Source organism: Ambystoma mexicanum, chromosome 9, assembly GCF_040938575.1.
Source record: "Ambystoma mexicanum isolate Mex_15411 chromosome 9, UKY_AmexF1_1, whole genome shotgun sequence".
Taxonomy (NCBI): domain Eukaryota; kingdom Metazoa; phylum Chordata; class Amphibia; order Caudata; family Ambystomatidae; genus Ambystoma; species Ambystoma mexicanum.
Window position 1 is genome coordinate 632,242,448 of NC_090931.1, and position 21,434 is coordinate 632,263,881.

The 21,434-nt window shown below is 48.3% G+C and overlaps 1 protein-coding gene across 2 annotated transcripts in view; it reads left to right on the plus strand.

Moving 5' to 3' along the window:
- BLTP2 (bridge-like lipid transfer protein family member 2) overlaps positions 1 to 20,765 on the plus strand; it is a 1,026,973-nt gene extending 1,006,208 nt beyond the window's left edge. For both annotated transcript variants that reach the window (XM_069615333.1, XM_069615334.1), the window contains 2 exons: positions 12,994 to 13,128; positions 14,350 to 20,765. In XM_069615333.1, the coding sequence (XP_069471434.1) occupies positions 12,994 to 13,128; positions 14,350 to 14,535 (321 nt within the window). In that variant the 3' untranslated portion in view covers positions 14,536 to 20,765. The remainder of the gene's footprint in view (positions 1 to 12,993; positions 13,129 to 14,349) is intronic.
- The last annotated feature ends 669 nt before the right edge of the window (positions 20,766 to 21,434 follow it).

The following is a 21,434-nucleotide window of genomic DNA, read 5'->3' on the forward strand; positions in this document are numbered from 1 at the left end:
TAGCGGTACAGGCCGCTACGGCTAGCCTGAAGACATCTACCTATCAGTCCCTTTCACCAGACAGGGAGAGTAAGAGGTAAGGTTTTTGCATCAGGCAGCTTAGAACTGTGGGCCGTGAATGCCTCTTGCACCTTGGCAAAGTTTTCATTCGGCCTTTGGATGGCGGTTGCAGTGTGACTGAGCACATCCCAGAGGGGGAAATGAAAGACAGTTTCCAATCCCTGGTCTCTCATGGCAAGGAGGTGTCACGCCAAATACTGAAATCAGGGCTGGACACAGCAGACTGTGTAGGTAGGGCCATGGCCACCAGCACAGTGTTCAGGTGCCACTACTGGGAGGTTGTCTGGGTTTGCGGCCAACGTCCAAACCAGATTGTTAGATATGCGCTTCGACAGTGACAACCTTTTTGGAGCGAAGGCTGACGACGCCCTACAGAAGGTTCAGTCATCAATAGCGATAGCGAAGTCCTTGGGGCTTGCCATCCAACAGCCTTCCAATCGATAGTTGTCTCGGGCAGGGTGTTTCACCCCTTTACCATCTTTGTCCAGAGAGGCCGTTGCCAATCTGCCCTGGAAAGAGGAAGACGCTTCCGAGAGGTGGGGAAAGAGGAGCCCAGAGGGGTGGTGTTGCTTGGCCTCTGACTCAGCTGCACACCAGGGCGTCAAACCTCACTGACATGTTTTGCCACGTGTCCTCCGGTCTGGGGGAGGCTTTCCTTGTTCAGCACAGAATGGTCAAAAACCACATCCGATGGTTGGGCTTTACAGGTCACCCGGCAGGGTTATTGCCTTCCATTTCTATAGTACCCCCTGGACCAAGGTCCTCTGGCTACCCACTTGTCTTTGGACCTCGTCCTCCTGGAGGAGGTCCGTCATCTTCTGGTGAAAAACGTGATCTAGCTGGATCTGTGCTGAGAGTGAGGAAGGGGGTGGCACACCACTTACTTTCTGGTGCCGATGGAGGCTTGCACCCCATTCTGGATCTGCTGCTGCTGAACTTGTTCTTATGCAAGGACAAGTTTAAAATGGTTACTATAGCCCATATTCTGCAAGTCGTCGATCTGCAGGACTGGTTGATTTTCCTGGACCTTCATGATGCCTACTTCCATGTGCCGATTAATTGAAAACAAAGGAAGTACCTGAGGTTCGTAGTGGGACAACACCATTATCAGTTAAAGGTTCTGCCGTTCGGTCTTTCCTCGGCTCCCAGGGTTTTCACCCAGCTGCTGTAGTGATAGCAGCTCACCTCAAGAGGGAAGGCATTCATGTCTTTCCCTACCTGGACGACTGGCTCGTCCGAACTTGCTCCCCAGATCTAGTATCAGAGCACCTACAAAGCACATGCACTTTTTTGCCCAGCTTCGGCTTCAAAAAGTCTCAGGTTTTGCCATCCCAGTCTCTCCGATTCATCGGGGCAGTCTTGGAGACTCGCCTGGACAGGGCTTTCCCGCCCGAGGATCGAGTGGCAAACATCTTTCAGATGGTCAGTGTCCTCCAGTCGCTTGAATGAGTCCATGCCTCTGCTTTCCTGCACCTTCTGGACCTCATGCCCTCCTGCATCCTTGTGGTGCCGGAAGCGAGGCTGCTTATGAGATTGCTTCAGTGGCTTCTCTGCTGACAATGGTCACAGTTCCAGGGGCACATGTCGGAACTTCTTCAGGTCTCGAACCTGGTGACTCAGGATTTCATGCGGTGGGTTGTATGAGACAACTTGCTAAGGCACGTTGTTTCGCCAACCTTGGCCCCAAGTGATGGTGGTCATGGACGCATCTCTTACTGGCTGGGGCGCTCAACTGTCAGCCCTAATGATGAGCAGACTGTGGTTTCCCGCAGCATCTCAGGAACATATCAACTTGCTGGAGTTGAGGGCGATAAGGCTGGTCCTGATCCCTTTCCTCCCCTCTGTGAAATGCAAGACTGTGCTGATCCTGACAGAGAATACAGTGGCCATGCAAACAAAGTGGTGTAGGGTCCTTGCCCCTGTGCAGAGAAGCAATGCGACTTAGGTTCTGGGCTCAGGAGAACAATATCTCTCTGAGGCTCATCTGGCCAGATGAGAGAATGGCACAGCAGATGCCTTGAGCAGACAGACTTTGACCTCACATGAGTGGGAGTTGTGAGAAACCAGAAGGTGTCTCATCCACCAGTCCCCGTACATCTGTCATCCAGGTGTCCAGGACACAGCCATCGCTTTTGGATCCAGTTTCTGGGGGTGGACTAGTACGGGCAAATCACCTGGGTGAGGTGTCTTCGGGGAGTGGGACACCGGACAGTGAGACACGGTATCCCCTTCCTTACAAAACATTTACCCCATCCTACCCAATAGGATATTTAGGAACTCTAGCCTCCCCTTTTACAACACACACACTTTCTCACTGACAGTCCGCTCTAAGGGAAAACAGACTAACACCCGAGCTGTGTACCTGACGTGCCCCAATACAATGGTCAGGCAATTACTGACCATTGCACGCACACCTTACTTCCATTAAGCTTCCCCAGACAGATAAAAGGTGGAGCACGAGAGCACACTCTGAGCGAGGCAAAGCACATGAGGAAATAGCAGTTCCAAGATGGCAGTTTAACGAGAGGAGAAAGACGGTGAAACAGAAGGGGGTCGCAATGAGGAAAGTTCCCTTGACCTTTTTGACAAGGAACTGTTACTTTCACAAGACCTCGAGAGAAAGTGTAAGACCAGGAAACCAGGCTGAAGAATCCTGCATTGTGTGTTGCAGGTACCTGGGTCCCTCCCGCGTCAGTAATGAAGGCGGGGAGAATCTCCAGCCACCGTGGTACTGTCCTTGACTCCAGGAACAAAGCTGCTTCAATGAAAGCAACAATACAAGGCCGGTCTGTGTTGAAGCCAAGGTTGCAAGAAGCAACATTGTATGGTGAGCGAACATTGTTAAAATGAAGTTAAACTGCTGATGGGTGATTGAACTTTAAAGCAAACTACAATACCTTTCACAGAATGGTCCGGCACTGCATGGGTGCTCAATCGAAGGTCTCTGTAAGGTATCCAGCTAAGAAGTGATAAAAGTAGATAAAGTTGGTCCGAGCCTGACGGAGGGAGATCAATTGAGAGAGAACGAATTAATGTAAATCGAAGTGGTCCTGCGATGGGTCAAGTCAAATCCCACGCATAGTGGAAAGACTTTTGAATGTTTGTCGCATCAGGCGCCCTCTGAAGTAAGAGACTTTGAATGGCAAAGAGACTTTGACATAGAAGGCCTGGATTTTGAGATATGAACTGCATCCTCGTTCTAGAGAAGCCAGAGACTGTGCTAAGTTTGAGTCTGCCACCTTGTCCCGTGCTGTAAACGTGGGTAAGGGAGGCCAACGGCTTGAACATCCTGACTTATCATTTCTTGAACACTTTTCGTTTTGCATAACACTGTTTCCCACACTACTTGTATTTAGAAGTAAGGATTAGCAATAGGTTTATTAGTGTAGGCTATTTTATTTTAACAGACTCTTCTAGGACTGCGTTATTATTATTTGATGGTTGTAGCTTGCTCCATCTTTAGATTTAGGATTAGATAGGCGTTTTTCGAAACCCCATTGAAGTTCAATAAACACCCTTGAACTGTGGTCATTTGTGTCTGTCTTACTGTTTGATAACATGCCTTCCTTACAGAGCTCTGTCAGGAAGTTCTGGAGGAGATCTTCTCCCCTTGGAGGACTCCTCAGGTCGACCTCTTCGCTTGCAGAGTCAACAGGTAGTACTAGTTGTTCTGCTCCAGGGAATGTCCTTGTCAGGGAGCTCTGGGGGACGCACTGACAGTCGAATGGACCGTCGGCCTCCTGTATGCATTCCTGTCATTCCACTGGATCTCAGGAGAACCACGTTGGTCCTGATCACTACAGACTGGGCCCATAGGACGTGGCATCTGTAGTTGCTGGAGATGTCCATATGCCCTCCCTCGCACCTCCCGAGGAGAGTAGACTTGCTCTCCCATTCGGAGGGGCGGGTCCTCCACCCAAACCTCAGCAGCCTGAACCTTCATGCTTGGCTACTGAGAGGCCGAGATAAAAGGAGTGGGACTTGTCAGACGATGTCCTCAATGTGCTCCTTTTAGCTTGGAGGCCTGCTACGATATCCATTAATGCCCACGTGGCATACATTTTTGATTTGGTGCCTGGAGAGGGACCTGGTTCATTTATACTGTCCCCTTTACCCTGTGTTGGATTTTCTTCTGCCTTCATTGGCCCAAGCGGGCCTGTAGATTGGGACTGTGAAGGGTTACCTCACAGCTATTTCTGTGATCAAGTGGTCCCCAGAACAGGGTCTGTTTTTCACAGTCCCCACTTTTATGCAGTTCTTGCAGGATTTGTTTAACCAGTTTCCTTCCTGACAGATTGTGCATCCAGCGTGGGATTTGAATTTAGTTTTGACATTTCTTATGGACGCTCCATTTGAGCACCTTAATTCCTGTTCTGTTAGATTGCTCACCCTTAAGGTGATTTTCCTAGTTGCCATAACGTCCACGAGATGGATAAGTGAGCTCCAAGCGTTGTCTGTTTTACCTCCCTAATTGTTTTTTTCCCAAAGAGAAGGTGACATTTAGAGCTAAAATCCTCCTTTCTGCCGAAGATGATCTCGGATTTCCATCTCTCTCAGAAGATCCATCTTCCTGTGTTTTCCTCCGCCTCACCCTTCCATTGGCTGGACCCGGTACAGACCCTTATACAAGAGAGGCTAGGAAAGATGACCAGCTTTTCATTGGTTACGCTGGTGCTCGTGCTGGCAGGACTGTGACCAAACAGACCCTGTCCAGGTGGATCATTCTCTGCATTTTAGAATGCTACATTCGAGGGGATTGGGTCCTCCGACGTATTCCATATCTTTGACAGTAATCACCACAGCTGTGCTGCTTCGGAAAATTTTCCTACGTCGTCGACGTTGATGCGCCGTCCCCGAGGACCTCCTCAGACGGCCGACGTCACCCGATGTGATAAGTAGGACGCACGACGCCCGTAGCCTCAATTCCGTTTTTACTGCGAACTTGTTCGCTTCGTGAATCTCGGTACGCCTCCACTCTTTGGAGTTTCTGTTGTAATCTTCTCGGGTCTTTGAACCTGTTCGGTTTTGTGAAAAAGCCTGTTTGTGACGATGTCTACCTCGTCTTCAACCCCGCGTCCGGGCTCCAAAAAATGCGGGGACTGTGGGTCCAAGATGTCGGTAACGGACTTGCACGACGCCTGCCTCTGGTGCCTCGGGGAGGCCCACGACACGGACGACTGTGTCGACTGCCAGTCGTTCACGGCCAAGGCCTTGCGGGAGCGCAAGAAGAAGTTGTAGGTAGGGTGTCTAAGCCCCGGAAGTCGAGGTCTGCGGGGCTTTTGACGGATGATTCGAGAGGCGACTCTCCGTGTCATCGTCGGAGGTCCAGTGGGTCTCCTTCCAGGAGTCGGTCTCGCCACTCCTCTGCCTCTTCGAGGCATTCCCGGAAGCGCCGGCATCGGTCGCCTTCCCCGTCCTCTTCCGAAGCGTCGGCGGGTCGCTTATCCACCATGCAAGCGACACCGGAGGAATGTGCTTCCTTCGGGAAGAAGATGTTAGCGATTCTCGAATCACAGGGTACCGGTCCGTCCACGCCTCCGAGTAGGGTCGGTCGTGATCGGTCGAGAGACACCGCTCGCACGCCTTCGGGCTCGGGTGGTCGGCACTGTTTGCGGGAGAGGTCCCGCTCAGACAAGGGTAACCGTTCTTGCCATGCCCGTTCCAGGTCCCGGTCCTCAACGCGCTCGAAACCGCGTGATCCTGTGCAGTCTTCGAGGAAGACGTCGACGCCTGTGGCGCCGAGGTCGTCAACGGCCTCTCTCGAGGCTCCGCCTCCGAGGGGGTCGTCGACGCTGTCGGCGTCTAGGTCGTCGAAGGACACGCTCGGAGCTCTGGCTTCGAGGCCTGTGTCGACGCCGTCGATGCTGGTGGCGCTGCGGCTGACGTCGATTCACTTGACGTCGATGCCGATTCTCTCGACGCCAGCGCCGATTCGTTTGGCGCCCTCGACGCCTTTCGAGGCGGTCGTGTCAGAGGGGCCCCGTGGCACGTGGGAAGCCCCTAGAAAGGCTCTGGCTAAGGTCAGTCATAGCTTTGGTCCCCAGGTGCCTTCCTCTCACCGCCTGGAGTACATTTCAGAGGTTGATGAGGGCTCTGATGAGGGCTTGGTTCCGGATACTGTGCCAGATGAGCTTCTCTCGGGCCATAGCCAATTTGAAGACCTGAGGCAGTCACTGCATGATGCCAGTAAACTGGACACCTCTCCGGAGGTGGAGTTTTGTAGGCCTCAGCCTGGCACTCATGCCGATTCTTCATACCGGTGCCTTATGTCTCGGGGCACCGAGTACTTGGGCTGGTAGGCTCCCCCAGGGGAGTTTGTTCAGGATGATCTTACGTACATCCTCGATCTTGGCCCCCCCCCCCACTGACCCGGTACTGCCGTTTCATATGGCTCTGCAGAGAAGGGTGGCGGCGGCTTGGACTTCTCCGGAGAGTCTCCCGGCAGTGGGCAAGTCTTTGTCGCGAAAATACCGTCCAGCCAGTAGCGACCCCTGCTACTTGTCCAGGCACCCAACTCCGGAGAATTTGGTGGTGCAGGCGGCTACGGCCCCGGCAAAGCAGGCGTCGTATCCTACCATCCCTCCGGATAGGGACGACAAACGTTTTGATGGCTGGGCGAAGAAAGTTATTTTCTTCAGGGGGTATGGCGCTTCAGGCGGCCAACTCCGTATGTGCCTTGTCTCGTTTCACACACACTCTGTGTAATTGTGTTTCCTTAGCGGCTGAACATATTCCCGAAGGGGACGAACGGGATGGTTTCCTTGCTATGGTCCTGGATGGCAAGGATGCCATGTGTGAGGCCGTTCAGTCGGGTTTGGACATAGCAGATTGTGTCAGCCGGTCCATGGCGGCGAGCACCGTAATACGCAGGTTTGCGTGGTTGCGGAAGTCGGGGTTCACTCTTGATGTGCAGTCCCGGCTCCTCAACATGCCCTTTGACAGTGAACATCTTTTTGGCAGCAAGGCTGACGATAGCCTTGAGAGGTTGCAGACCTCCAAAGCTGCAGCAAAGTCGTTGGGCGCTGCAGTTCGACAACCTCTGCCTTTTCGTCGTAGGGGACAACAATGGAGTGGAGGTTCCTTCCGTTATTACTCATCCTTCAGTAAAGCGAGAGGAGCTGTCAGTCAAAGAGGCCACCGTAGGAGTACCAGAGGTGGAAAACAGGGTACTCGAGGTGCCAAAGCCGCTCGGGCTGTTGCCTCTTTGCCCTCAGGCAACGCTGCACCCGCTACCACTCAGTCATGAGGACATGTCCCATGGTTCGCCAGTTGGGGGAAGGCTGTCGCAGCATCTTGTAGAGTGGCGTGCCATTACTTCAGATGTGTGGGTTCTGGAGATCATAACCCACGGCTACTGTCTTCTCTTTCAGCAGAGGCCTCACGACAATCCAGCTGGGAAACTCTCTTTGAAGAGTCCGGATCCGCTCCTTGCGCAGGAAATTCAAGCCCTGCTGGAGAAAGGCGCCATAGAACTGGTGCCTGTAGCGGAGAGGAACAAGGGATGGTATTCCCCTTATTTTTTGATTTCAAAGAAAGACGGGGGATTGAGACCCATCATGGACTTGCGCGGTTTGAACAAACTCCTCAGGAAGGACAAGTTCAAGATGGTTACTCTCTCTCAAGTCCTCCAGGCCCTTCAACTTCAGGACTGGTTGGTGTCTCTCGACCTCAAGGACACTTACTTCCATGTGCCGATCCATCCCAAGCACAAGAAGTACCTGAGGTTCGCGGTTGGCGATTCGCACGTTCAGTTTCGGGTCCTGCCGTTCGGATTGACATCCGCCCCGAAGGTTTTCACCAAGCTCATGGTGGTGGTGGCAGCGCATCTCAGGAAAGGGGGGATTCACGTCTACCCCTACCTGGACGATTGGTTGATCAGGAGGAGCTCTCCCGAACAAGTCCTGGATCATCTGTCCGTCACCTGCCACTCCCTTCACAAGCTGGGCTTCTCCCTCAATTTAAAGAAGTCCCATTTGACGCCAACACAGCAGCACCAGTACATCGGAGCAGTGCTCAACACATCCCTGGGGCTGTGTTTTCCTCCCCAGGTGAGGGCTCTTCACATTCAGCAGATGGTGCACAAGTTTCAACTTGCCCAGACGCTCCCGGCGTTCAAGTTCTTGAGGTTGCTCGGCCTCATGGCATCCTGCATTCTTCTGGTGCCAGAGGCTCGTCTGCGGATGAGATCTTTGCAGTGGGCACTCAAGATGCAGTGGTCGCAATCTTCCGGCAGGATGTCGGACCCTGTTCAGGTGTCGCCCTCGGTCGCCCAGGAGCTTCTGTGGTGGGCCGTCGAAGGCAATCTGCGCAAGGGGGCTCAGTTTTGGCTTCCCTGGCCGGAGGTGATGATCATGACGGACGCATCCCTTACGGGATGGGGAGCTCATGCCAACGAGTTGACAGTCAGCGGTCGTTGATTTCCGTCGGAGTCCAGTTGGAGCTGAGGGCCGTCAGGCTAGCCCTGAAGGCTTTTCTGTCGACTGTGCGAGGAAAGAGTGTCCTGATCCTGACGGTCAACACGGTGGCCATGCACTACCTCAACAAAAAGGGGGGGGGACAGGGTTACTTCCTCTGTGCAGGAAGCGATGCAGCTCGAGTTCTGGGCCATCCAGCAGGAAGTTTCGATCTCGGCTGTTCATCTGGCTGGAGACAACGAGACGGCGGACGCTCTGAGCAGGCAGAGCATGATCTCTCACGAGTGGGAGCTGGCTCAGGAAATTCTCCTGGAGATCTTCGCCCTTTGGGGGACCCCTCAAGTGGATCTCTTTGCCTCCAGTGTCAACCGGAAGTGCGAAAGGTTCTGCTTGCGGGAATTTCCTCCAAAAGGAGCCTAGGAGACGCGTTCGTGGTGGAGTGGTCATTCCCACTGCTGTACGCATTTCCTCCAGTCCCCGTCATCCCGCAAGTAATGCGGACGTTACGGAGGTTAGGTTCTCGGATGATCCTCATTGCTCCGGCGTGGGCCCGGAGGACGTGGTACCCAGACCTTCTCGACTTGTCCATCTGCCCTCCACGTCGTCTTCCCTACCGAGACGATCTGCTCTCATGGGAGGGGGGTCAAGTTCTCCATCCAGAGGTCAGATCCCTCAACCTTCACGCTTGGCTTCTGAAAGGTTGAGGTATAAGGATCGGGACCTCCCTGAAGACGTGTTGGAGGTGTTGCTCTCGGCCAGACGGCCGGCAACAAAGTCTCTGTACCGTTGCCGTTGGTGTAAATTCTGCGACTGGTGCAGAGTTAAGAATGTGGATCCTTTTGAATGTGACATTCCCATGGTTCTGTCTTTTTTGCTTTCGTTGGCCCACAGGGGCTTGCAAGTGGGTACCATTAAAGGTTACCTGGCGGCGCTGTCCATATTTAAGCGCTCGTCTGAAGAATGTTCCTATTTTAAGATTCCTTTAATTTCTCAGTTTTTGAAAGGGCTCACTAATGTGTTCCCTCCGTCACCTTTTCTGGTGCCCGGTTGGGATTTGAACCTTGTTCTTAAGTTTCTTATGGGTGCTCCATTTGAGCCTTTGCATTCTTGCCCTTTGAGACTGTTAACTCTTAAAACTGTGTTTTTCGTTGCGGTTACTTCCGCTCGCACTTTCAGTTAAGCCACCTTCACTGTGTTTCATAAGGACAGGGTTTTCCTTCGAGTTAGTCCTTCCTTTCTTCCGAAGGTGGTTTCGGAATTTCATTTGGGCCAGAAGGTTGTTCTTCCGGCATTCTATCCTCCTCCGCATCCTGGTAAGGGAGAGGAGAGGCTCCATAGGCTTGATCCTAGGAGAGCGTTGAGCTTTTGTATTTCACGCATGTCCCGGGTCAGAGTGGACGATCAACTCTTCATTGGTTACGCTGGAAAGTGTTTGGGACAGGCTGTGACGAAACAGACTTTGTCTCGTATTATTATTTTGGCTATCTCTGAGTGTTACCGCTTGGCGGGTAAGGACCCACCGCCTGCCTTGCGGGCCCATTCTACCAGGTGTATGGCTGCATCTAAAGCCCTACAGAGGGGTGTTCCTATTCGTAACATCTGTGATGCAGCCACGTGGGCTTCTGTACATACTTTTGTACGTCACTACTCCCTCGATTCCATCCGAGGACAGGATCTGGCCTTTGGCAAGGCAGTCCTTTATTCCGCAATTTGATTGGGCATGCTAAATTTGTGTTCTAAATTCTTTTCCCACCTCCTTACTTTGGTACTGCTTTGGGAGTCTGTCAAAGATATTGAATACGTCGGAGGACCCAATCCCCTCGAAGAACAAGTTACTCTCTTACCTAGTAACGTTCTTTCGATGGGATGGTCCGACGACATATTCCATATCGCTCCCTCCCTACCTTCCCCGCTGCAGAATTTCTTATGCGATTTACAGCTTATGTTTCCACAAGGCCTTGTGTGTCTGACTGGCAGAAGACTGGTGTCACACGTTCTGGGGGAAAAAACTACAACTGAGGCTACGGGCGTCGTGCATCCTACTTATCACATCGGGTGACGTCGGCCGTCGGAGGAGGTCCTCGGGGACGGCGCATCGACGTCATCGACGTAGGACGCAGAAAAAAATTCCGAAGCAGCACAGCTGTGGTGATTACTGTCCAAGATATGGAATACGTCGTCGGACCATCCCATCGAAAGAACGTTACCAGGTAAGAGAGTAACTTGTTCATCTGGCTGGTAAGGATGTGCTTGAGGGTCTCCGAGCTCATTCTACCAAAGGAGTGGCAGCGACCTCTGCCATGCAGAAGGGAGACCCTGTTGTGGATATTTGCCAGGCCGCAACATGGGCGTCTTTGCACACGTTTGCTAGGATGCTCGGTTTAGTAATATTCTGGCTTAGGTGGTGGTCTTATTTTCTTCCTCCTCCAGATTAACGTAGTGCTTTGAGAGTCCATCATAGATGAGGAATCTGTTGGAGGAACAAATCGATAAGAAGACCACATTACTTACCTCTCCGTAATGTTCTTTCTGATGGATGTTCCCTCCACAAATGCCTCATCACCCTCCTTACCTGCCCCTATTTGCGGACAGCTAGTACACCATTGGTTCTACGGTCCCTCAGTTTCAGAGTGCTAAGGGGAAAGAGTGGAACTGAGGTCACGGGGCGCACCGCCTCTATATATAACGGCACCAATGAGCTGGAATAGAGATGATATAGTTGAGGATTCCATGGGAGGAACATCCATCAGAAAGAACATGACCGGGAGGTAAGTAATTTGATGTTTGCTAATTAACTGTGCCTTTCACCTCTGAGGACCACAGTTTACCATTCCTTTAGCTGATCAAATAAGTATTGGTTAAGGGACAAGCTGGGTTCCTAAGGCATTGAGGAACCTTTCTGGTGTGGTTTTCCCAAAGGTTTGACCTCAGCGCCCTGTTTGTTTTAGTAAAACGTTCACTGATTTTCGGGGTGGTCGCAAAAGACTGTAACAACGGAGTTCCGGTTCCTCTACTCCGTTTTGGTTGAGAAGCAATAAAGTGTTTTGGGTTACTGTTTTTCTTCTGCGCCCTTATGGATAGAAAAAATATGTATACCAAACTTTTTTCTTGATTTTATAATTCATAGATATCTTTTATTCAAACATAATGTTATGTTTGTTGAACTGCCCTCTATGATAACACGTGTTTCGGCGAAACCATCGCCTTTTTCAAATCAGGGCTAGCTAATGTTTTAATTTGGATATTCATAATATTTGAAACGTTCATTACTGTGGACTCGAATAAGTCATGGGTTAAATCCCTTCAGCCGCGAATACTGTGTCCATTTGGTATACATATTTTTTCTATCCATAAGGGCGCAGAAGAAAAAAAGTAACCCAAAACACTTTATTGTTCCTAAGGCATTGCATGCAAGGGAATCTCTTGCTAGCCACATGATCTGCTGATCGCTGCACACAGCCACAGGCATAAAAAAGTAGAGTTGCCCGCTGCTTCCCCTACACATTTCTAGCTTGCAGCATCCCCAGGGGCACAATTTATTAACATTCCACCACCCCTCCTATCGATCACCCACCTGCAACATGCCCTTAGTTCTTGTGCCACAGAATTCTTTGCCCATCCCAGTTCTCCTGATTATTCTGCTAATCCTCAGCCTCCAAATTCCTTAGCTGCAGCACACCGCATGGATTCCTGGCCTACGTAATGCCCTACTATTGAAATGCCTTACACATGCCCAGCTGAATCCCAGCCAACATACATTTCTTTCCATCCTTGACCATCCTCTTCTGTCAACCCAAAGTCTGGCATAGAACCTACAGTTTGCTTGTCCGTCACATGTCCCAGTGGTCACTGTCCCTCTGATGCCCCGGACAATCCCTTGGCCATCAAATGTCCTGCTGAGCCCTTTGCCTGTACGTTTCCTGATGATTCCTTTCGCTGCCCTATTTCTTCCCCACCCACCACATCAATCATCAGCCTTTCACGTTACTTTCCTATAGCATACCCTGTTGATTTTTGGCCTGCTGCCTTGCATGGCAAGCTCCAGCCCACTGTGTGGCCCCACAGAACTCTAGACAGCCACTTGAGCTACTGATCTCTGCTAACCGCATTAACTGCAGATTCTATGCATGCTACATTACCTGTTCATCTCCGTTCTGCTGCACAACCCACCAATCCGCTGCCTTCCACATGTCACCCCAGTCTCCTGCATGTCCTGAAACCTCAGTGTGATCTTTATAATGTCCAGTTATCCAATGTGGCCCTATAAAGAACAGAAAAGCATTGATTGTGCACTGTTTGTTCAAATGAATTAATTTTAAGAATCCATTGACTATCCTCCCACTAGAGGTGCATAATTGCAGAAAAACTGTGGCCCCTGCTCTGCCTAAGGGTGGATTCCTGGTGTGCAGTGTGCATTTAGTATCTTATCAAAAAGTGTCATTTGTAACCATGTTGTTTTTCCTATTAATGGACTGAATAGATAACTTGACCTTTGACAGAGCTCCATCTTATCCTACAGGGGGAAAAGAACAGTGTGGATTGGGGAGACCTGAACCTGGTGCTGCCGTGCCTGGAATATCATAACAACACTTGGACCTGGCTGGACTTTGCCATGGCTGTAAAAAGAGACAGTCGCAAGGCCCTCGTGGCTCAGGTATGGCAATTTATGGTGACCCGCTAATAGTTTCCTCAACTTTGTAACCGGAGTGTTTTCTTCCAAAGGAGGGCTCGAGGAAAGCTTGCACAGAGGAAGTCCAGGATCTTCTACTCCTGTGATCCGCCCTCTTTACTCCATACTTATGGGATGTCATTCCTGAGAATGGGACAGGACTAGCACCTGTTGCACAGAAGCATTTTCATCATAAAAAGATTCCAAATAACAATTAAATTTGTACCATTGCCTAATGCTTTCAATGTTTCATGCTCCACATTGAACTCCATTTTTAGAGGAAATTGTGATGACTGAACACAAATGTGTACAGTGTTCCAAGCCGCTTCGTCTCTAGCTACAGGGGTTTGAAGGCCATGCCAGGCCGGTAGTTGGGGAGAGTACTATGCAAAGAATTATTGGTGTTCCCTCTTTGCCACTAGAAGGTTTTGTTAGGTCTACTTGGGCATTAGTACCTCCTCTTGGAACCACAACTGCCACCATTTCAGCGCATCCTTAAATGTATTTGTTTGTGCCAGGGTGGAGCGGTTCAATAATTGCGGCACTTATATTGTAGTCTTTTCTTTAGACAGGCTGTCTGTATTTAGGGCAGCACCATCTATCCTTTAATTATGTACATATCTTCATCCTGCAGAGATTGCACAGGCCATTCCTGATCTCCAGGTTTACAGTTTGCTTAACAAGGAGTTTCTAGCTTTATGCGGCTGTCCTGGAGCTTTCTGAATTCTGTTTCTAAATTTGTCTCTCTGTCCTCCACTGAGAGTCCTCTTCGGGCATTTGCCAAACCTTCAATGGAAATAGATTTACTTGCAATAGTCCCATGCCCCCCAAGTTTCATATTATTAATCCCTAGTCCAAGACGTCCTCTTTTCATGCACTGTACTTGGCTATTGTGGTGTTATAATGTCTATATAGTCCCCCCACCCCCATTTCTGGCACTGATGCTTTGAGGTTTTCCTACTTGGACAAGTTGAGCAGACTGCACCACCTCCGTTGTTTGTTTCTGCACTATCTCCATTTTTTTCTCACCACCTTTTCGGGACATGTGGCCTTTGATCTTTGACTTTTTGCTCAGTTTTAGGTGTCACGTATTCCTTTTGTGGTTTGGTGCTGCTGTGTGCAAATGTTGGTTGTATGTGGATTATTATGCTTTGTTTGTTGTTCCACCATACAAATGTGCTGTAACCAACTGTTATTATTGTGTAGGTAATTAAGGAAAAGCTACGACTGAAGCCTGCCGCCGGGGTCGACACCAAGGGGAAAGCAGAGGGTAAAGCAGACGCGGGACGTCATGAGCAGAATGAGGAGGATGAGAAGGCACGACTGTTGATCGGACTGAGCGTGGGAGAGAAGAACCCTGGCAAGAAATCCATCTTCAGTCGACGGAAATAGAAGCATCAGGTCTAAAGAGAGCCCTTTTGTCACCCACAAACATTGGCCTTGCAAAGACTAGGCAGCCTGGGGAAAAGACTGGTAGCGTCTTACCAGGATCAAGATTAGCCTGCCTTGCAGACAGAAGGATAGAGTGTCTCAAGGGTTTACAGCCTAAACCGCGCTAGGGACAGACAGACAGGCAAGCAATGTTTTTCAAGGCTGCTTACTTGACCAAATAGACAGACTTGCAGTGTCTTATACAAGTACCAGAATTCATCAAGCTTGTGATAGACCGGTGGTATCCTGCAATCGTACCCAAGTTGAGCAACTTTGGACATGGTGTGGCAGCATCTTGCAACGATACTTAGTTTAATCATCCCTGGATAAAACTAACAGTATCTTACCAGCATATCGAAACTAACCAACCTTGGAACAGACTGGCTGTTTCTTACAGGGGTATGCAGTTTAAACCACCTTGCAATATACTATGTGCTTGAGAGCTAACAATGCCAACCATCTGTAGGGACAGAGTGACAGTGGGGTGTCAATGAGGACCAGCCTTGGGGAGAGAACCTTGCCCATGTCGTTTGAAGAGTAAGGGGCAAACAAACCGTGGGAACAGATGCTGAGACTGTAAAACAACGTGCAGAGACTTGCATCATTTTATAAGGTTACTGGGCGTACCTATCCACCCTTGGGGAACACTAACTGTGCCTTGCCCAGCCTTCCAAGACCAGCTAATATTAGTTGTAATCTGGCAGAGTGTGCACAGTGTAAGAGGAAGTGCACTGTTTACTGCAGGATCAAAGGAAGTGGGGTGCAGATATCTGGGACACACTGGAGATGCAGATGTACAGAGAGGTGGGAGCAAGGCATGCTGTCATTGGTGGTTTGGAGCAAAGGGTGTCGGTATTAAGGGTATTGAAGTGTGAGATGGAGGTGCTAAGGAGTGGGAGTTTGGGAAGCATGTATTTAGGAGGTAGGCATTGATTTCCATATTTCCTTTGGGCAAATGGGAACTTGTGTGTAAAAATCATCACTGAAGCAATAAAGCAATAACTAATAACATTTTTGGGGGCAAAATGCTCGTAGATTAAGATTGTTGTGCAAACCACAATATCTATATGAACCTGAGCACTAAAGTGGGGACACGGGAGGGGTATATGATACTACCCGTTTACCATCCCCTAATGAACATATGCTTGTTTTTAGAAGGGTAGGAGGACGACCGCCAGCCTCAGTCACCATTTCATATGTAGAAAAAAAGGACAGCGTTCTGGGGACCAACCCCTCTGCACAGTGTAGGTTCTAACAAAGGCTCTAAACAAGGCAACTTTATCAAATGTAGAGATCTTAGTAAATTCAGACGATGCATCAAATCCGTGCTCTTCCACCAACATCATTCTCTAGTCACTAGAGGGGTTGGTGCGAACGCAGCTCTTGAACACGGGACCTTTTATGGAATCATCTCTAAGACTGATCTTCAGTGTCGGGAGAATTATCACCTGGGGGCTCTTCCGATAATTTAGCAAAATGTGTTTTACCTCTGACAGCATTAGTTCTAGCCACTTCAAGGTTGGTCTCCTTTTATCTAGAAATATCCTCAAATGCCAGCCTTCCTTGTTATCGTTTTATTTTGATCTTTATTTGACCATTACATATGGAGCCCTCTGATGCTTGGATGCGTCTTCAGCCTACTCAATACGTTGAAGCTGTAGCTTCTTAATTTTTCAAGTTTGGCATAGTTTCTCTTTATTTTGTACTGTATTTAATTGCAGAACATTTTTCCTTCCGCTCTCCAGTTTTTATTGTTGTCAAGCTTCTATTTTACCTCCTCTTACAGTTTTTTTTTGTTTTAAAGGTACACTGCATCATTTTGAATGCCTGCCCTTTTGCGTTCATTTTTATTTCATTTCTTTCTCTTGGGTTTGTGCAGTAGACACTATTCAACTGCTGAGTGAGAGGCCAACTGCAAATTGCGATTGCAGCCAATCCTGTTGCTTGTCTGACCAAGATCCATCCAGATATAAACACTGGAAGGTGTGAAAGCCAAACTTTTAAGAGTATGTATTAAAATATATGGCTACTTGGGATATGCAGTTAGAAGAAGCCATTTTGGTTCTGTCTGAGGATGAGCGGAAAGCAGAGGAAATCATACAAGGTTAACCTGCTCTATTCTAATGTCACGGTTTCCTTATCTTCGAAAATTGAATCTGTTTCTTTCTCTTCACTTTTCAAAAGAAGCCCTGCAGTGGGTGCAAAAGAAGATTCACGCAGTGGGTTCCCCAAGGCCACGAAAATCACCCATCCAGAACTGCCATCTAAGGGGACCCTATTTGTTGTCAAACATTTGGCTGTTCTGCATTTCAAGGCACGTAGTGTCATGAAGGTGCTTTTCTTTTGATTTAGCCCAGACATTTCTTATTCAGTTGGAAATGTTCATCAAAACCTAGACTGACCCTGGAATCAAAGACCTCCATACTGATGGACTGTTATGGGGTCAGCCTCCACGGTGAGGTACCATTGTACGTTGCAGCATTTTGGTGCAGAAGAGGTCCTAAAAGTTAAGCATTCACTGTGCTAGTGCCGAATCTCTTATCTCCATTGGTTACTCATCAGCCACAATTTCCTGGCCTTTTAATATTTTTAGGATTTAATTGTGCGTAAGCCTTAACTTCACACCCCTTCAGATCCCTAAACAAATGATGTGTGGGAGGTGGTTTACACACTATCTTGCTCACTATTAAAATGTCCATACTGCAGAAGCCTTTTTATCTGACAATAGGGATTCCTGTACAGGCTGGATGCAGAGGGCTGCCGGGAAATTCCATTTTCCTATTTGACATATCAGAAATCTTCTGCAGTCATCTTCTTTTTGCTCCGCCCTTAGTGAAAGCTATGCCAGATCCCAGAATGGAGGTCTTGCTCTCTTCTCTCTGGCTTTCCCGTCAGCTGTAAAAGACCATAGAGAGTACCAGCACTGATTGCACCTTTTATGGGAGGAACTCCTTGCAGAGGCTTCAGGTATTATAGTAGGAGGCAGGTTGGCTAACCATAAATTGCTCCCTTCCCTACCACAAGGCAGCAAGAATCCAAGGGTGGTTAGCTTGGCCACAAAGAGTTCACTACAAACTCTTTGTTCCAAAGGGCCAGGAAATGTGCATGCAGATGCAATAGATGCCTTTTGCATAGAATCATTGAGAGCTTGTGCTTCCTCCAAGTGCCAAGGGTTCTTTTGTGATCCTTACGAAAGCACACAATGCACATTTGAAATCTGCAATTCGTTTAGCATATATGACACCAAAGGATGTGGCATCCGTGACCACACCGAGTAGTTTGTCTTGGATTCAAACATCATCATTTAAGCATAAGCTTCCAAATACAGTCCTGTACATGTCCTATGGTGCAGTGTCCTTATTCACATAGCAAGGGTAGTCTGCTATGGAAAACATGAAAGCAGAAACGGACACAGCAAAGCAGCACTTTTAAGAACCGAACACTGCCGCTCAAAGACATCCATGTCAGCCCAGGCGGGAATCCTCACTCATTTTCACTCCTTGCAAACAGCCAGAGTCTAAAATTAATCCATTGACTAAGACTAAGGGAAGCCAAACAAGGCTCCTTTGGGCTGCGGAGGTTGATAAAACTCTGCAACTAAAAGTCACTCTTGATTTGCTTCTCCTTCTTGCTTAGCTACACACATTATTTCATTGAGGATTGGTAAAGGTTAAACATGTCCTTCCTGCCAGGAAGCAATCTAACCCAGACAAGTGAGTGCTGAAAACGCTGTCTGAATCAGCCTTCAGTTCACTGTATGCCCTTAAAATATTTACCCAGTGTTCACGAAGCTTGTGGGGAACACCTTTCCCTTCTTTGAATGGAGGCAGGAGCAAGTTATTTGTCTTATTCCATGTTCCAAAGGATCTACTCAGGGTAGTCCATGTGTCCCACTAAAGACAGCAAATGGAAAGAGAGTAAAGGCTTCGCTCAAGTATGTGCTCAAGTCTACGCTGAGCATTATCAAGCAGTGGGAATATTCAGAAAAAGTGTTCTCAACTGTGAGACCACAGCACTGGTGCACCACATTCATAGGGTTTCCAGCACCAACAGTGGACCCGACACATAATCTGAGGCGGTTGCCATCCTTTTGAACCACTTCAAAAGCCCCCATGCTGTGGTGTTATCCAATCTTTAAATGCTGTTGATGAGCAGCCAGATAGAAAAGTCCAAAGTCACAAATGCCTCTGCAAAAAACATTGCATCGAACAAAAGTAGGTTGAAAGGGTTTGACATTCTGTGACTTGCAATGTCGGACTTTATCTGACATGCTTCATTAGGAATGGGATAATTTCCAATCGAAGGTATAGCCAACGTGGAGTTATTTAGCCTGAGCTAAATGTCTCACAGGAAGGTTTTTTTTCTTTACAAAATCTGACCACTGGCTTATGAGTGATGTGCGCCATAATCTAGATGTGGAAGCCACAATGCGAACAATGTATCATTGTCCGCATGTTTAGGGTTCCCTGTGCACACATGAAGCTTCAGCAGTGCCTCGTCATTTGTGTAGGTTGTCATGTATTCCTGTGGAGAAGTAGTACCTGCATCCTATGTGTGTCTTCAAATTAAGCACTTAATAACCAATGAAGATGTGCTATAAGCTATATCTGTAATGAAAAAAAGACTCTCCTGACGAGGCAGCTGCCAATACTGCGCCTTTTGTTTTGGGTTCTTTGTGACTGGACAAGTCTATTATATTCTGTGTTTAGGAAGTTGGATTTTCTTCAAGCACTTATCTAAAATTGAAAATAAACGAAAACTGGATTCAATCACAGGAGCAAGGGTTTTTCGCATCTCTTGATAAGGGTCTTTGAAGCCTTAAAGCATTGGCTTCGTGGAGACTGTCACTGGTACTGAATTTGTATCCTCAGTGAGGTCTCTTCAGTAAATCCTGGGCTGGCATAGGCCTGCTGTGCTTGGAATAATGGGAGGGTTGGGGGGAGAATGGGGTGCTCTGTGTGACCCCCACAAGCAGATTATTTTCTCAAGTAGTGGAATTTCTGTAGAGCCTGCTACATTTTTAATTATCGAAAGTGCCCGATTAGACAGCAGGTTCCTCTGTGTAGGCTGAGTACTCGCTACACTATATTCAATTAGCATCCATAGGGGATAGGGGAACTGATTATTTTTTGCATAAGAGCTCATGGATATTGGCCGTGATATTGTGGATGTTAATCTTTAGGACTTTTTTGGAAGCTACTCAAGCTAGAGAACTGGTGCTATGGGGTAGTAACTTTCTCACCCCACACTGTGAGTCCTGTCAATGCATTGGGACAAAAGCCATGAATGCTGTTCAGAATCAAGGAATTACACAGTCTAAACTCCCTCCACTTAGCTGCATGGTTGGAAGGGCCATTAAGCAAGGATAGAGGCAACTGTGTTTTTGTCCACACAATGGACTGAAGTATAACCGGAGCACAAACCGCTGAAAGGTCATCCCAGAAAAGGAAATCTGCAATTCCAGGGTTTTCCCCCAGAATTAAATGTACACACCTTTTTTATCACTTAAAGTGATCTAAATTTGCAAAACTGTGCTGCTTGGTGTTAAATAGTGGACAGTGTTACACTTTGATCACATGGAGCATGGTTGATGCCAAAACACAGCAAGTTCAGGAATTTTTGTTAAGACTTGGTTTTCACCAGAAGCTTTAACCGGCTTGTGAACGCAACCTAGTGCCGAATGTTTCTGAACGGCTACTTAACGGCAGGTTTTAAACCCGCGCTTAAATGTGGGTGATGGGATGCTGACCCCCCCCCCCATCCCGCTCGCCTTTCATGGTCATACAGGATCTGAATACTACAAGTTTAAAAAAAATAGGCTCCAGCAGGGGTTGTGATAATGGTTTTAGTGATGGTGGGCAGGGGGGGCCGGTGGTTAGCAGGTTGATTTATTTTACGTAACAGCACTTTCCCAGTCTCAGGAGAGTGTTCTACTGGAAGACATGTGGTGTAAAATTGCTTACAGCTGATGTTTAAATATTTTTTTAATAAAGTTATATATATATATATAAATATTTATGTATACATACGAATCAGCACTGGCTTTATTCAGTGCTGCTGTATAGGTGTAAAAAGTCTCATTCTCATGCCTTCATTTTTTGCACTTTTCTGTAAGGAATCACCTCAATGTACAGAGCGCAGTCCAGGTTTATAAATGTACTAAAATAATAAAGTCCCGACTAAAGAAGCTATTCTGTCTGGCTGTGGTTACTATTTTATGCCATGTGACTGGTCATTATACTGTGTGCCGCTGCCATGGTCTTCAGGCGCTCTGGCAGATCTGAAAAAGTTTGCGGGGTAGGTTAGTAGCCAGAGGGGTAAAATGCAAGATGGGTTTGCTGCTGCATTGATGCGTGCAGTTTGAAAGTACCCTGGTACTGTGTGAGGGTCATTTTCTAGGTGGTCTGTGTCATGGACATAGAGCAGTGGTGGGCAAGTATCTGCAGCACCCCAAATGCACCAGTCCACAACTTCCATCATCCTCCTGCATTAACTATGCTGGCTAGGACTGATGGGAGCTGCAGGCCAAAACATCCAGATGGTCGCAGGTCAACCACCACTGGCATAGAGCATGTCTGTCCAGTCCCGTGTGCCCATGGTGCATTGGCTGGGGTGGTGTTTTATGTTGGTTGTGGAGGTGTCGTTTTTGTTGTCTGTAGGGTGGGATTTAATGTGTGTGAGGGGCAGCTGATCTGTGAACAATGTGTTTGGGATAGAAGAAGAAGAGTTCCTGTTGGGACAAACAATTCATATCGTGGGCAAACAACCTAGAAAGCTAAGGAGCAAAATACCCTGGGGGAACAAATAAACTAGGTCAAACAGTGTTAAGGAGAAACTTACACTGGCACAGCAATTAAAGT